Below are 17,313 nucleotides of genomic sequence, written 5' to 3'. Positions count from 1 at the left end.
TCGGGGGCAGTGGACAGCTGCACTTTATAACGTGTATGTACTTTGTTGTTCACCATTTCAAATTGAATCCTGCCGTTCGAGATTTGCTAACTGCATGCTAAGCATCTTCATTTTTAATTTTATTTCAGATGTCCTCTATGAATAAAAAGATGTGTAGGCATGAGGGCCATTTGTGTTCAGGAATGAAGCCTACACTGCTGCCCTCAGGTGTCTTACACCTGCATTTTATGCTTCTATTTCTTTTATCCATATACCCTCAGCTTATCCACTTAAGTACTTGGATTATCACCCAGGAGGGAGAGGCCTGTTCTTTCTTGTTGACTGTGGACACACATACTTAGGGCGAGCAGTTAATTATATTGCTAGGTACAGTCCTTACAAATTTGGGGATCTACTGGGCACTGTGATAATTTTTACAAACTGCGATACATAAATTAAACTACTATAAATTAATAGCACATATAAAAGCAGAATTATTAAAAATATAAATGTTTTACCTGACTTACGTGACTGTAACCCCTCTGTAGATCATCTGTATAACAATAAAAAGTAATTTTAAAGCCACGATTACAACAGTTAGAAAGGTACATAAATTTTAATGCAGGTGTTACATAATAAAATTAAGAGTTTTATTTTTTATAAAGTACAGTTGTCTATCACATTATTATCACAGAGTGCCCTGGGAATATTTGCTTACACATGTGTGTTTCTTGTCCATTTCAAATGTCCTTAGCATTAGGTGACTGTGGGAGTTTACTGCTTCGTGGCCAAGGTCTGGCTCTCTTCATGGAGTGCTGAGGCGGCAAGCCTACCCCACAGTGGGTACAGCAGTATGGAAGCTGTGAGGAGGTGTGGCCGAAGCAGGGGCATCTGGCCTGGCTCTGGCCTCGCTGTGTCTTGGGACAGGGGACTCTGCAGAGCAGGCTTCTTGTAGCCTTCCCAGATGCCTCTACCCTCGGGTTGGGGTGTGTGCCCTGCCCTCAGCCTTTGGACTTCCCAGGAAGCCCCTTCCCAGCACACGCTCCACAGCACGGCCCAGAGACAGGAGACACAGGTGCCCCGCTGTCTCTCACGTGAGAAACGGGACGCAAGTAGGAATGCTTGGAAGCCTGCTTTATTTCTAAACACAGTCAGCTAGCAAAACCACGTTTCTGCCTGGGTGTTCCTTGGCTGGCTCCAGCCTCTTGTCTGAAACACAGCTTAGGAAGAATTCTTTACTTCTGACAAAACTCCTTTGTCTAGGAAAAGTGCTTTCCCCAGAAACTTTAGTGGCTGCCTGTGTCTTGTTTATGTGACACTTGGTTTACACACACACGCACGCGCACACACACACGTTACACAAGTTACTTGAGGATGTAACAAACATGAAGGCTCTGGAGCCATTTTGTTCTCCTGGGGAAGAGGCAGCTACTCCCTGCACTCCGTGTCAGCAGCGTCACAAAGAAACTTGAGCTGCTGGGCTGCGGCTGCAGCCTCCTTAGCCAGAGCGCGAAACATTCCCTTGTGACAGAGCTCACTCCGTGCTGTCCTTTCTCTAGAAGCACCGAATGCTTCTGGGCCTTCACTGTGCAGTCCACTGTGAGTAGAACAAGGGAAAACTATTCTGTGTCCATTATCAGCCCAGCTAGCTGTACAGTCTCCCTGCAACACCGTCCACTTGCTCTGCGCACAGTATGTTCGGCCGTTGTCCACCACGTAAGGGTAATGTGAGCCGAGCACCCCGTCCACTCTGGAAGTGGTCGCTCAGTCTTCCAGGCCCCTACCAGCCTGCTGCTGCCCTTGGGATCAGGCTCAGACTTGAGTAGAGGGTGGTGCCACAACTCAACAGTCTGTCATCTGAGTACCCAGTGAGCCTCCCTGGGCGCCGGTGTCTAAACAGAGTTGTGTTCCTCTAACTGTGGTGCAGCTGAAGGGGCTGTAAGTTACTGTGCCACACCAGGCCCTTCATGTGCTGGGGGGTTCATTGCCTAGGACTGTCCTGAGTATTGGATAAAGTCAGCTTCCTTCCTCCCTCCCTCCCTCCCTCCCTCCCTCCCTCCCTCCTTTCCTTCCTTCCTTCCTTCCTTCCTTCCTTCCTTCCTTCCTTCCTTCCTTCCTTCCTTCCTTCCTTCCTTCCATTCAATCATGGGGCTTGAACTCTGGGCCTGGGCGCTGTCCCTGAGCTCTTCAGCTCAAGGCTGGTTTTCTGGTGGTTAATTGGAGATAATAGTCTCACAGACATTAGTGCCCGGGCTGGCTTTGAACCGTAATCCTCAGCGCTCAGCCACTGTAGCTAGGACTACAGGTGTGAGCCACCGTGCTCTGCTCCGTTGGCTTCATTTCTAGAACGTGACCCAGTGTCCGTTTCTGCTTTCTGAGGCCAATATGTTGACATTTTTAAAACGTCTATGCCAAGGTATGTGTCACAGACAGATACATCTTGGATGCTGCCAACGCTGCGTGTATCCCTTTTGTCATGACTCCTTACTGGACCTTTCTTCACTAGTCACTATGCTTTAATTTGTGAGCTCTTTGCATATGAACCTTTGCCAAGCTTTCAATCGCTTCATCTGCCTTTCATGAGAGCAGAATTTTTTTTCTTTCTGTCCATACCTTTTTTTAATTTCTGCTTTCGATGTCACGTTTGGGAAGGTGGAGCCAGGTGCACACTTTGCCATGTGTACTGCCTTGGATTGTCTTCTGATAGTTTTCAGTTGGATTAAAAATAAGGTAACAGGGGTCGTGAGTGTGGCCTAGTGGTAGACTGCTTGCCTAGCATGCACAAAGACCCGGGTTCAATTCCCTGATACCACATACATAGGAAAAAGCCAAAGTGGTGCTATGGCTCAAGTGGTAGAGCACTAGCCTTGAGGTAACCTCAAGGACAATGCCCAGGCCCTGAGTTCAAGGCCCAGGACTGGCAAAAAAAAAAATCAAAACTAAGGTGACAGTGAACTAGGTGACCAGAGCGCTCTAGCTACGAGGCATAACCCCACGATGCTGAGTCGTGTGCCCACTCATCTGGGCATGGGTGAGATCACACCCTGCCCACACCTGCAGCAGTTTGATCCTCCTGACGTTTGCACTGAGCACTCACCCATCAGTGCACTGCCCTGCAGTCCTTGGGGCGCTTGTCCCTGACTGCGTGTGACAGTTGCGGTGTTTCTGTTCCAGACCAGCTTGGCGCACAGACTTGTGACTCGAGAAGGCTCTGTCGCCCCCCTCCCTCTCTACACGTCGCCATCCTTACCCAATATCACCTTAGGACTTCCTGCCACCGGCCCCTCTGCGGTAAGGTGGCCCCTGTGGGTCGGGGGCAGGGCTGGCTGCCATGGGCTCTGCAGCCAAGCACCTCTGCTGTGCCTTCCAGGGTGTGGCGAGCCAGCAGGACGCCGAGAGACTGGCTCTCCCAGCCCTCCAGCAGCGGATCTCCCTGTTCCCTGGCTCCCACCTGGCCCCGTTCCTGAGCGCCTCGCCCCTGGAGCGGGAGGGCGGGGCCCCCCACAGCCCTCTGCTGCCACACATGGTCCTGCTGGAGCCACCGCCCGCACAGACGCCCCTCGTCACAGGTGAGCGCCTCGGGGCTGCCGGGTGGCCATGGCAGGCAGGCCCACCAGCTCCACCACAGAGGCAAGAAAGAAAGCCCAGGGTCCACCTGTGCCCCTGTCCTATGCTGTCTCAGGAGGCGCCTACCAGCCAGCCCCTCTGACTTGGGCTCCCCGTGGCTCAGGTGAAGCCATGCGGTAGCGGGCTCGCTAGCAGTGCAGGCATTTACAGATAGGCACCTTCTAGGGTTATCTGTGCAGAAAAATAACAGCCTGGAGAAACTGTTATGAAACCTGCTCGGCAACGGCAGAAACGTCTTGGTTCAGAAGTGTCAGGACGTGCTGTGACACGAGGGAGGGCACACACCGCCCAGCCCAACGGTCATCCTGCCAGGCCTCCCAGCCTTAGCCCAGAGGCTGGCTTCCCGAATGTCCACTGATTCACTTGAAGGTCAGCGGCACAACCAGCGTGGCATTGGCCTTGTGTCCCCCTGACATTTTCCTCGGTCACACTTGGGGGTGTGGTCTGCTGTGGCCCCCAGACCACAGATTGTGTGGCCGGCCTTTGGGGGCTTGGTTTTGAGTTCTTCCTGGCACACCTAGCTGTTCTCGGCCACTGGTCTGTACAGGACTCTTGTCTTGGTACCAAGTGCTGGCTGAGGCAGAGGGGACACAGAGGGTGACAAGGCTCAAGGCTCTCAATGATGCAGTGGATTCTGTAGCCTTTAACGACCATGCTTTCTTTCCTAGAACCACCGCCCTTCTCCTTTCTCCCCCTCTGCCCACAGCACTGGCCAGGCTACAGACTTAGCTTCTTAGCACACTGCCCAGGGCACTGCCTGGACATACAGACCCGGCTCCTTAGAAGGCTGTCCTCAGCACTGGCTGGGCATACTGATCCAGCTTCCTTCCCGTCTCTGCCTAGTCCCCAGGACAGGCCACCCGAGGAGACACATGAAGTGCCCTCTTCTAAAGCCCAGGCCCTGCCTCAGGCCTGGCTCTGCCCCCTGTTGCAAAGCCACCATTCTCTACCATCACAAGCTATGCCATCTCTGCTGTGCTAGCCTGGGTCTTCCTTCAGCTGTAGGCCTGCTTCAGTCTCGCCTGCTCAGCTCCCTCTCCTGGGAAGACTGGCTTCCTTCTACTTGCTGACCTCTCATCCACTCCCAGCACCCACTCGCACGTGGCACCCCGTGAAGTATGGAGCCTGGGGAGAGGCCAGGGTCTCCGAGGTGGCTTGTGGTGCAGTCTGCCTGCGCGTGCTGCAGCTGGCTGCAATGGTGATGGTGTGGGGATCCATGCATGCAGAACTGGAAACAGAGGCCACTGTGGAGACACGCTGGGTAGTTCCCACATGGGCTGCCGTCTGATTTCCCAGAGCTGCCTCCTGGGTGGGCTCTAGAGTCCTGATCTTCCAGTAGCTTCCAAATTGGTCTCTGTCTTCCTGAAGCCCCGCTGTGGGCTCCCGTCAGCCATCCGCACAGTGAGCGTGGGCCCCCGGGCACCGGGCTGGCACCTGTCTCCACAGCTTACTCAACGACCTCTCTCCCTCTCTCCCCCCTCTCCCCCTCTGCTGTCTGTTCCTCCATATTATCTTCAGACTGGTATCTTTCAGGCCTGGGGGCGCTGCCCCTCCACGCACAGCCCCTGGTCAGTGCAGACCGCGTGTCCCCATCCATGCACAAGCTGCGGCCGCACCGCCCGCTGGGGCGCACGCAGTCAGCACCGCTGCCTCAGAACGCGCAGGCCCTGCAGCACCTCGTCATCCAGCAGCAGCACCAGCAGTTCCTGGAGAAACACAAGCAGCAGTTCCAGCAGCAGCAGCTGCACCTCAAGGTACATCCCCCCCCCCCCCCCCCCGGCCACCGGCACGGAGCCAGGGGCCTGTGAGCTGGCCGGGTCTGCACGCAGAACGGCGCTCCCCTCAGCCCCTGCTGGCTGCGCGGCCGGAGGAAGGGAAGCAGGGATGACTAGGAACATACGCCGGCCCACGTCCAGAGCCTGGGAAGGTCCTTCCTCCCAGCCCCCACTGCGCACGAGCACGGCTGGCCACTTCACAGGAGCTCTTTGCAGGTGTGGATAGCTCTTCCTTCTCGAGTTTCTGAAGGTCATTTACCATTCTAGATCCTTCAGCAAACTTCAGCTCAAGTCCCCAACCTTACAGTGGTGTCCAGTACTTTCCAAGTCACCTGGCACCTTTAAAGTACTTACCTGTTGGAGACAGAGAATCTTTCCTGCAGAGGCCCATGTATGCATAGAATTTTCTAGTCAGACAGATCTGTTTCAAGAGCTAGCAGGAGGAGAGGTTATGCAAGGCCTCTGAAGTGAAGCCTATTTAGTGGAAAGATCAGACAAAGCATGATGAAAACATCCCAGAGTTCCTGGGGATTTGAACATTAGACTATCCCATGACCCAGGAGAAATGGAAATGAGTCTTCCCAGACGTGGGCCACTGGCCCCACCCATCTTTATCCAGTAATGAAGGCATGGCCGCACATGGTGGAAATAAGAGTCACAGAGACCACAGCCATGTCTCTTCCTTCATACGAAATGCCAGCACAGGCAAATCCTTCCTCAGAGTCTCCCAGCTGTTGTGGGAGATAGAGTATTCTAGATTTTAGTGATGGTTACATAGCTCCGAAAATAACCCAAAAACTGGAGTCACCCAACTTGAGAGTGACTTTGTGATTTGTGAGTATAATAATCCTCCCTCATCCATAGTGGGACTCAGTGATTGCCTGAACAGTGGGCAGAACAGAGCCTTGTGCACGCACACACCAGGCAGTACAGAGTCCTGTGTGCACACGCACACACACGCACACCCCAGGCAGTACAGAGCCCTGAGTGCATGTGTGTGCAGGTGCGTACACACACACACACACACACACACCAGGCAGTACAGAGAGCCCTGTGCACACACACAGACACACCAGGCAGTATAGAATCCTGTGCACACACATTCACACACACACACACACACACACACACACCAGGCAGAATAGAATCCTATGCACACACATTCACACACACACACACACACACACCAGGCAGAATAGAATCCTATGCACACACATTCACACACACACACACACACCAGGCAGAATAGAATCCTATGCACACACATTCACACACACACACACACACCAGGCAGTATAGAATCCTGTGCACACACATTCACACACTCACACACACACACCAGGCAGTACAGAGAGCCCTGTGCACACACACACACACACACCCCAGGCAGTACAGAGCCCTGAGTGCATGTGTGCGCAGGTGCGTGCACACACACACACACACACACACCAGGCAGTATAGAATCCTGTGCACACACATTCACACACACACACCAGGCAGTACAGAGAGCCTGTGCACACACACTCACACACACACCCCAGGCAGTACAGAGTCCTGTGCATACACAGGCACACACACACCATAGTACCGGCACAGTCCAGTCGAGGACCAGGGTAACCTCTGCGTGACGGGGGGGGTGCCCTGTGTGGGAACTGCTTAAGGGACAGCCCATAGGCGCAGAATTTCTCACACTGTGAAGAAGGATGCTGGGGACATTTGAAGCTTCCATTGACTGGAGGGTGCTGAAAGTAAGGAAGATGATCCTGGACCTCAGTGAAACTGATCCAAGAAAATGCACAGGCCTGGAACTTCTGTGGTTTTCTGAAGGGAACACATGGGAGCTAGGTAGAATTTTTCTGTTGTCTCTCCTCTGAGAGCCCTCCCTTTGGTTAGACTGCAGAGAACCCCTCTCCGTCCCCTACCCCAGGCAAGTGTTCTCTGCCTATCATCAGGGCCCAGGCCTTCTGCTACTTCCCTGAGGAATCGAAAGCCTGGGATAGGGCAGACAGGAGAGGCTCTCCTGACAGGTGAACACAGAAGCAGAGCCTTGAGGGAAACGCCTCCCCTGTTCTGACCTATGCATAGCACCCTCTGTCCCACCGGGCTGGTCCAGTTTCCTCTTCAAGTCCCATCTCCCACGAAGAAGAGCCTGCAGAGCCTTCCGTGCTGCCAAAGGCTTGAGTGAGGCTGTCCTATAGAAAGTCCATCAGAGCTGGGGACAGGTCCTGTGAACCTGCTGGGCTTCCCCTTGCTGACCAGAGCCCCCAGACTACAGGATAGATCCCTGCAGAGGCTCAGCCCAGGCTGCCCATCAGGCCCCGCAGCCTGGGCTCCTCGCTCACCCGTCACCCTGCTTTGGAAGGGAGGGGCACTGAGCATCTCCTTGAGCTGCTTGTCAGGGGAAGCAGCCACCGCCAGCCACGTGTCAGAGGCACTTTCACACCCATCTCTAATGCCAGACAAGCCTTGTTAATGTCACATGTCAGGATCTGAGTGATGGGAGGAGGTTTGGGAAACACCCTTTCTGTGTGGTTTAATCTTAAAAAGAATGACTTGGGAACCTGGTAATCTCACTGGATTTTGTTAGATGATTGATTTATGGTTGCAACATGACACTTGATTGAAAGGTTTATACCATGTTTTTCCCAGGGTACCGAGACGATGATAACCTGGTATCGTCTAGCAGTCACGGTCAGGGCTAATCTCCGAGCATGGTCTCGGAGCCCTGATGCGCGGGGATCACGGCCAGACTCCTGGCCGACTGCGGTCAGAGTGGCGGACAGGCTGCCCCTCCATTGTCTCCAGCCATCTTGCACGGCCGTTCTAGTTGTCTCAAGGTCTGCAGCCTGGAGAAAGGGCTGTGTGGATGAGTAAGACTCCAAGGCAGAGCAGGCCCAGTCAGCCTGGCTCCCCGTGTCTGCCGGCTTGGGTGGCTCCGCGTCCCTCAGTGGAACGCGAGAACTGGGGCTGTGTGGAGCGGTTGACGTGTGAGGGTCCAGTGGTTAAGTCCAGTACATTCTGGCCCTGCACATTGGCCTGACTTTTCAGAAGGCTGTTGTTCCAGATGTGGGAGTGCACTTGTTGTCACTTGGTTGATACCAGGGAGTCAGAAGTGTTGAGGAGGTGCCATCTCCCTGCGGGCCTCTCTGCCCCATTGCCTGGAGCTGGCTTTTCTGCCTGAGCCAGCTCTGCTGCGAGGCTCCCGCCATAGAACATAGGACTGACTTTCAGAGAGAAAGGGGGGCCATGCTGGCTGAGTGGCCTGGCACTGCGAGCCCTGGGCCTGTTCTGCATCATTGGCAGGACTGTGATACAGGGGGCCCTGCTGCCATGGCAACCTCCCTCGTGGGCACCTCTGGAGAAAGGCCTGGCCGGCCTGTGCTGCCTCAGGGCCTCTGGACTCCTAGGACATGCAGTGCCCTGGCTCTGCAGGAGGCAGCACCACTCTTCTTGAAGGGCAGCCGTGGGCATTTCTGACGCCCTCAAGCCATGTGGGGCGGGGCTGTCACTGGCTCCTCCCCTGCCCATCCTTGTGGATGCTGCAGATTTGTCTACGCAGCGTCTGTGAATTCAAGTGGAGGTTGTGGACTCACATTACCAGCTGTACTCTTGGGCCAGCCCAGGGGTGAGCCTGTCCTGGGGACAAGATAGCAGACAACAGACAAGAAGGCTGGGCTTTAGAGTTAGGCCCTGAAGCTGTCTGCATCCTACGTGAAAAGCAGAAGGCTCCGAAAGACACATGCCCACACTGGTGCCCACAGAGGGAGGCCCTGTGCCCTCCCACAGACATCACAGAGATGGCCTACGCGGGGGAAGGTGGCACCCGAAGGCTGGCCCCAGGCCCTACAGGTCCTGTTTGGAAGCCAGGACACAGTACAGAGGAGCGCTGCTGCCCCAGGGACCCTGTCAGAAATAGGACCCTGAGCAGGGTGTCGTGGTTGTCCACGCGTTGCAGCGGCAAGCTGTTGAGTGCACGTGCCGCTGTGTGTTGACAGAAGCCCGTGGTGCCTGGCTGTGCCCAAGCACTTCCTGCTGTTCTCTTCTCACAGCAGAAGCTGAGTCCCCCTGGACAGCCTGCGCTTCACACCCTGGCTGCTCTCGAGATGCCCCACAGGGCTGCCCTACCCAGAAACTGTGGCCAGAGCTCGTGCAAGTTCAGCCTTCCTCATGGGGGGCGGGGGCACCCTGCCTGCCTCGCCTCCCTCTGCTTCTCCCTGGGTGGCGCATACCTATAATCTTAGCTCCTCAAGGAGACAGTGACATGGTTATTTAGAAACTGTTGCTGTGAGAGCCAGAGTGAGGAGCTGGCCGTGGATGGAAGGCTGGTGGTGGGCTGGTGTGATATGGACTCACTTTTCCTAGCTGTGTCAAGAGTGTCTGAGATTGGTACCTGCCGAGTGAAGAGATCTCTGCATCAAGCTAGGTAATAAGTTTCTCCCAAGGATAGTGCCAGACTTGCCATCTTGTCAAGAACTGTGCTTATGGGGCCGGGAGTTTGGCCTAGTGGTAGAGTGTTTATCTAGCATGCACAAAGACAGAGGTTCGATTCCTTGGTACTATGCATAGAAAAAGCCTAAGATGGTGCTGTGACTCAAGTGGTAGAGCCTTGAGGACAGTGTTCGGGTCCTGAGTTCAAGCTCCGGGAATAGCAAAAGAAAAATTAAAAAAGACACTGTGCTTATAGCCAGCATCTCCCATTTCCCCCTTTTATTCCATGTGCCGTTTCTCAGCATTCGGAGATGGTCTCTGACTTGTTCAGAAACCCATCTTTTTTTTTTTTTTTTTTTTTTTTTTTTTTTTTTTTTGTCAGTTGTAGGGCTTGAACTCTGGGCCTAGGCACTGTCCCTGAGCTCTTCTGCTCAAAGCTAACACTTCCGGTTTTCTGGTGGTTAGTTGGAGATAAGATTCTCACGGACTTTAATGCCCAAGCTGGCTTTGAACTGTGATCCTCAGATCTCAGCCTCCTGAGTAGCTAGGATTACAGGCATAAGTCACCAGCGGCCGGCCCATCATCTTCCTAAAGGCCCACCAAAGCCCGGGGGAGCGTCGACCCTGCCCTATCGATTTGTAATGACCATAGCTTGCAGACCCAGCAGTGACTCGCCGCCTACTCTCGTCAGCTCGGGCTGGTGGTGTCTGTCCTTCTGAGCTCTCCCCGTGCTCCCCAGTATGTCCTGCTGAATGGCCAGTTGGAACCGTGTGGAGTGCTTAGAAGCTGAGGCTGTGTGTAGCGCCAGCCTCCCTCTGCATGACCCACTCCTCTTCACGTTGCACTGACATCTGAATTCATCTTGAGCCTAGCCTACAAGAAGAGCTTTGTGAAAACCAGGACCTCTACCTCCTCCCCAGGCCGGGTCACTGAGGCCCTGGGCCTGAGTCCAGCCATGTACCTGGGGTCTGGCTTCCATGAGTAAACAGGCGGGGGCCCAGGTGGCCCTTCCTGGAGGGCTGGGCGTGCAGGGAGCCATGTCTGATCAGGTGACCTGTCTTAAGTTCATATCTTCCGCATTGCAGATTATCCCCAAACCAAGTGAGCCAGGGCGGCAGCCTGAAAGCCATCCCGAGGAGACGGAGGAGGAGCTCCGGGCGCACCAAGCCCTGCTGGATGAGCCCTTCCTGGACCGGCTCCCGGGGCAGAAGGAGGCCCAAGCACTGGCCAGGGTCCAGGTGAAGCAGGAACGAATCGAGAGCGATGAAGAGGAGGTGGAGTCTGTTCCGGAGGCGGAACCAGGCCAGCGCCCGCCCACTGAGCAGGAGCTGCTCTTCAGACAGGTGAGGAAGGAGGAGCGGGGAGAGTCCCACCTCCGACGCCCCACTCTGCACCACAGGACTGCTCTCCAGGCTTTGCCTGTCCCCCGGCTCGTGCCTCACGCTCCACATCCAGATAGAGTGAACTCGGCGTCTCTGGGTGTTGATGTTCTGCAAGCATGGCTTCCCACTCCACGGGACAATCTACCCCGGGTCTTACTAGCTATCTATGAAGGGAAACGCCAGAGGTCGATGAGCTTTGGCATGCGGCTAAACTGAGGAGAATGGTTGGTTTTTAATTATCCAAAATGGAGGTGGAGTCTGATCATGCTCTTGTAGGGCCAAAGAGGTGTGAGTAACTGGCATTACGGGGGGATCCAGAAAGGTGCTATGGGGTGCCCAGAGCCAGTAAGATGCAGGCACACTAAAACCAAACTCTGAAGGGACAGATAAAAAAAAAAAAGTCAGTAAATGACTTATTTATTCCAGTGAAATATAACACTGCCAACTCTGCAGAATTTCTTAGGACAGTTGGCCAGTGAGTGAGAAACCCTGGCTTAGCAGCCAGAATGCCACGGGGAAGCTGCTTTGGCCTGATGGGCAGGAAGTGAGCCAGCAGCAGAATTGAATTGTCCCTTCAGTGTGGAGCTGGCTGCCTGGGTTTGTGTCAAGGGCACAGGGACCATGGGCTCATCATTTCCTATTCATAGTGTGCTGCCTAGCTGAGCGCCGCCGCCCCTCGCCCTCCTCCTTCTCTTAGGTGGCATCTCCAGCACGTGGCTGATGCTTCTTCTCCAGCTCCCAGCTCTCGTAAACCTCAGAGCAAGATGACCATGGTGGGTGGTATTAGCGTCCCTTCTCGTTTGAAGCCTGGGTGTGGAACTGACCCCTGCTGCACCTTGCTGCACAGGCACCAGCTTGGATTCTGAGAGTGCCTTGATTAGGAGAAGCCATGCTGGCATCCCCAGCAGCTGCTCTCCTCCCTTTTGGTCATAGGTAGTCTGGTCTGATTCCTAACACCACTCGCTTAGCACCCCTTGCACTAACTACTACATTTCAAAGTCCTGTAGAACTCACAGGGTGATCAAAAATGAGCCAGAGTTCCCGTGGCGAGAGTAATTCGTGGCTAGGCCATCCACTTCTGTCTACCACCTCTCCTAATTGGCAGGCCGGCAGGGGTGTGTGGGGTGGGGGTGACCTTCACTCATCTCAGGCCCTCAGAAGGTTGCGAGGAAGCAAGACCCTTACTCTCACTGGATCTGAGTTTGGAGGTTTGTCATCATGAGGATACGTGACACATTTTAGTGGCTGCTTTTAAGGCTAATGTCTGGTAGAGGCTACATGGCTGGGCATTTACTCAGAAAGGCCTGGTAGCGCTCCGCGCAGACGTCACTTTCCAGGAACCATCACTTTCTGTCTCCTTTGGAGGACAGCACACGGAGCTCCCTAGCAGGATGCCTGTTGGCAGTGGGTAGCAGTTTGCAGAAGTGTGGATGTGACAGGCCCCTGAGTTTCAGAACACCAGGCGTGGGCTGGGCTTCCGCTTGGGAGGAGAGTGCTTGCCCTGCTTTCCTGACCACCACTGCAAATTACACACACACTTGTCAGGAGAGCGGGTCAAGCCCATTGTGGTCAGGTAAGCTGGATTAGGTACATTGTGAGGAGGGCTGGAGGATTCTAGAAGCCTGCTGCAGGCCCTCTCTCTGGAGGCTTATGTCTTCCCTGCCTGGGGCCCCCATGTTTCTGTGATTTGTCCCCTCCTCAGAACAGGATGACTGAAGCCTGGATGAGAAACTCCTTCTGTGCCAGCACTGGAGAGCCAGGCCCCACCAAAGAACAGCTAGGTGTGCAGGCCTGACCTGAGGGCACAGAGCTGGTTCTGCACACTGGGACAGGACTTGGGTGGGGTTCACAGGCACGGCGGCCCTCTGCTTCCTGCTGTATTGTGGCCTGTCCCTCCAGACATCCTTGCCCCTCTGCAGCTGTGTAGGTGGCCCAGGAGGACCAGGCGTCCTGCCCTCCTTCTCCTCTCCCCTCTCCCCTCGTATTCTGCCTGGCAGATATGCACCTCAGTCCGTTCCCCAGGGTCCCCACGAGAGTTCCCAAACCCCAGTGATCTCCACACTGCTCACCCCACAGGCACATCCACACACTCCCAGCCATCTCTCCCCTGGGGACCGGAGCCCTGAGCACATCCTCCATTTATCCCCCAGCTGGTGTGGTCAGTGGCCAGGGAAGGGTCATGCTGTGAAGGACGCGAGCCGGCTCTTCTGTACCCGAGGTGTACTCTCTGCTACCAGCAGAGCCTCACTGCTCTCTGCCGAGTGAGCCTTGAGTGTCCCAGCTGAGTGTCCCTTTACCACTCCTCAGAGCAGCCTCCACGGCCCCGCCCGCCTGCTGCTCTCGAGGTGGCTCTTGGCACAGGGGCATGAGATGGCTTGTGAGGGAACCCCTTCTAGGATGCCCAGTCCTCGAGGATGAGGGACCCATGTGTCACACGCCTTCTCCCCTCTGCTCCTGTGTGGAGAGTCTCAGGGAGCACCGAGGGCCAGAGGTGGCCGTTTGAGTCTCCAGTCACCAACAGCCCACTTCCCCCACAGCAAGCCCTCCTGTTGGAGCAGCAGCGGATCCACCAGCTGAGGAACTTCCAGGCATCCATGGAGGCTGCTGGCATACCCGTGTCGTTCGGGGGCCACAGGCCTCTGTCCCGGGCACAGTCATCTCCAGCGTCTGCCACCTTCCCCATGTCAGTCCAGGAGCCACCCACCAAGCCGAGGTTCACCACAGGTAACCACAGTGTCACTGGGATTGTGTGAATCTGCCACCAGGGCTTGGGGGTGAGCTGTCTGCAGCCGGAGCTCTGCCCTGCATGCCCCGGGACAGCACAGGTCAGCATGACTGTGCTGGGCCCAAAGGCCCCACTCCACTGACTGGTGTTATTCCCAGGCTCAGCCCAAGCTCAGCCTGCCTTTCAAGAGATCCCTGGGCTCCTGCAGAGAGCAGTCCCTGGTCCGCAGGCGTGCTCCCAAGGCCCTCCCAGCCGCCAGCCAGCCCGTGTGAGCGGCGCTGGTACGGAGGCCTCCCTGGCTTGGAGCTGCGATTGGTGCACTGGGCACTGAACACTGTAGGAGTGCAGAACCCTCCAGCCGGGGACGAGTTTCTGCATCCTCTCTCCCTGCATCTCCGAGCCAGGAAGTCATCTTCTAGGGGTCATCTCACCTTCCACCAGCCTCATTTGAGGTGTTGTTCCTTTGTACACAGCCAATATGTCTCTCACCTTCCTAGATCTTCGAAGGAAGCTGTCCATATTGAGAAATCTCTTGGTCCATTCTTCCAAAGTTGAAATGCTCCTTTTCAGAAAGAAAACTGTTGAGGGTCACACAGACAAGTGTTCTCACCATCGGCTCTTGGCCATTGACCAACACCAGTGTGTTCTTAGCAGAATGCACCTCTGAGCTGTGACAGGATAGTGCTGGTTTTCCACATATAAACGGAGCCCTGGGGTTTGGTGGGAGGAGACCCTAGGTATGCTAAATAGTTGATAACTTACTGCCTGCTCACACACAACAAATGGGATGAAACATGAAAACAGCACAGCTCTGTTCCTACTTCCCGTGGCAGGGCATGTGGGTTGAAGCTTGCAGATGTCTTTCTCTGCAGAGCAGATGGACCGATAGATGCTGTCAGGATTTATAGGGCCAGGGTTATCTGTGCCTCACACTCGCCCGACTGCCTCCCCACACAGCTGCAGCAGCCTTGCTGAGTCCCACTGGCCCGCTCTGCGCCCTTTGTGTGTCTCCACAATGCTCCTGCCTCCCCACCCCGCGCGCTTTGCCTTGCTCGGGTGATTGCCAGACACTGGCGTTCCCTGTGTGATGGTACAGTCACCCGGCTCGTCTGCAGCAAAGCTGGGCAGTGCTGGCTGGCTTGTGCTCTTCCTACACGTAGGCCTGGATGTGCTCCCTCTCACCCGTGCATCCCAGCTTCTACAAGTTTAGGGCAGGACCGGAGTCGCGGGCTTCTTCAAGCACCATGTAACTTGAGCAGTTCCTGGCCACCAGAGCTAGTTGGTGTAGAGGCTGGCCCTGAGCAAAAGGCCTGGACTCTGCAGGCCAAGCTTTGATTCCCACATGGACCTCAGACTATGAGGTCTGACTCTAGGGTAGGCTTTCCTTTCACCTTTTTCTTCACAACTTGGGCCTGTGGTACAATCGCACACCTCCAGGCTGGGCCACTGAATGGTGTGCAGCCTAAGCAGCTGACAAATCCGCATCCAGCTTCCCTCTGCCTCTGTCTATGCCATCTGGGCAGGGGACCTTGCTGTGTTTCTAAAGAATTATCCTGTCCTCCATTCCCTTTGGGGGGTTTCGCCCTGTCCCGGGCAGTGGCAACATCCAGCCCTGACCTAGACAGCCACTCCTGACCTGGGCTGCTTTCATCCTATCACAGGCCTTGTGTACGACACACTGATGCTAAAGCATCAGTGCACCTGCGGGAACACCAACAGCCACCCTGAGCATGCTGGGAGGATCCAGAGCATCTGGTCCCGCCTGCAGGAGACGGGCCTGCGCAGCAAGTGTGAGGTATGCTGAGTCCGCAGGATGGGGTGGGCAGGGCGGCCGCCCTGCTCATCACTGCAGTCTCCACTGGGACCCCCAGTGGCCACAGCTTGCTGAGCTTCTGTGCTGTGATAATGGGGAGGAAGTAGGGCCCTCACTCCAGCCTCTGGTGGCTATAAACTCCAGACCGTGTCATAAGCCATCATGGTAAAGTGGTAAGGCCTGATGGACGTCATGGTGGTAGACCAAGAGAAAAGAAGAGCCAAATCCATGGGGCAGAGTTCTTTATAACAATCCCTCTCGTGAGAACTAGCTCACCCAAGACCTGAGTTCTGATCCGCCCTGAGCTGGAGCCCCCCTGACCTGCTGGCCTGCCACCCTGGACACAGCACCACCACCAACTTCAGAACAAAGCTTCTGGCACAGGGGCCTTTGACGGTGCACTGTCTCCCAGCCTCTGCAAATCCCAAAGTGCTTTCCCTCATTCTTCCCAGCAGGAAGCGGGGCCTATGTCCTTTGCCCTTGATGCTCTGTGTCCATGCCTTCGTCCAGCTGTTTCCCTGGAAATGAAACACCCCCGCCCCCCAGTTCCCTCCACTGCCAAGGGCAGACTCCCAGAACCTGTGCCCAGGCCTTTCCAGGGACAGCAGGATGCAGGGACCAAGGGCACCATCAGTCTGGCCTCTTGCTTCTCCCGGAGACCTACGTTCTCTTGTTCTGATGCTGTACGCAGTTTCCCTGGAGGTGTTGGTGGCTCCTCGGCCTTCGTTCTCCTCAGTCAGATCCCGAGCGGCCGTGGCCAGCATGGATAGTAATATCACACAGTCACCGCTTGTGCTGCTTTGAGTGTTAATTCCTCATGCAGTGCCCCGCCACAGAGCCTGTGGAAGTTCCAGCACTGCTGTGCCTCTCGATGCTGGTCTGGCCTTCCCTGACTGCCTAGCAATGGCTGAGCTTAGTTCATCGTAATAGGAGGGCTAGCCAGGGTGGGGCCTGCTGCTGGGCAGGAAGCGGCCTGTCCCTGAGTGGCCCCTGCCAGTGCCTTTCTTCCAGAGCTGTGAGGAGGAGGAGTTGTGCCACAGGCCCTGAGCAGAGCTTCTGTGGCCTGGACCTTGTGTTCTGGAGAAGCCTTGCTTCTTGGTCTGCCGCTGAGCTGGCAGTGTCCAGAGCATCCACCAGGTGAGGCCTGCTCTGGACTTCCACTGGCTAGACTGAACAGTCCCCGTCGGTTCCTCCGACGGCCTCAGGCCGTGCCAGGCTCAGCAGACCTCTCCATGGAGCAGGTGGAGCAGCCTGTCCTGTATGCAGACCTCTTCAGAGCACCCAGCGTGGTGGTTTCTAAGCTCCACCTTCACGGACCAGTTGGGGTCAGCGGACAGTGCAGGGTGAGGCCAGAGAGGCTTGGACAACCACTTCTGCATTCTAGCCAGTGGCCTCACCACTGGGGGGCAGCATTGCCCAGCAGATGCCAGCCCAGCCAAGCTAGGTAGACTCAGGTGCTGCCCTTCCCGGAACCTCCCGGTCATCTTGAGGCTCGTCCCTTCATCCACACCTGCTGCTCGGACATACCCCTCCCAGGGGCCAGCCTGAGCAGGGCCAGTGGTTCCCCAGCCAGGAAGGCAAGT

General features: G+C 55.6%; 1 protein-coding gene across 6 annotated transcripts in view; it reads left to right on the top strand.

Moving 5' to 3' along the window:
* Hdac4 (histone deacetylase 4) overlaps positions 1–17,313 on the top strand; it is a 228,194-nt gene that overhangs the window by 184,799 nt on the left and 26,082 nt on the right. For 4 of the 6 annotated variants that reach the window (XM_090355164.1, XM_090355165.1, XM_090355167.1 and 1 more), the window contains exons 10-15: positions 3,154–3,270; positions 3,350–3,548; positions 5,125–5,360; positions 10,896–11,153; positions 13,730–13,916; positions 15,579–15,712. In XM_090355164.1, the coding sequence (XP_090211290.1) occupies positions 3,154–3,270; positions 3,350–3,548; positions 5,125–5,360; positions 10,896–11,153; positions 13,730–13,916; positions 15,579–15,712 (1,131 nt within the window). The remainder of the gene's footprint in view (positions 1–3,153; positions 3,271–3,349; positions 3,549–5,124; positions 5,361–10,895; positions 11,154–13,729; positions 13,917–15,578; positions 15,713–17,313) is intronic. The other 2 variants (XM_090355168.1, XM_090355166.1) reach the window with 1 other exon arrangement.

This window comes from Megascapheus bottae, chromosome 21 (assembly GCF_031878675.1).
Source record: "Megascapheus bottae isolate mThoBot1 chromosome 21, mThoBot2.hap1, whole genome shotgun sequence".
NCBI lineage: Eukaryota > Metazoa > Chordata > Mammalia > Rodentia > Geomyidae > Megascapheus > Megascapheus bottae.
Note: the sequence above shows the minus strand (reverse complement) of the source record. Positions and strands in the feature narration are given on the sequence as shown.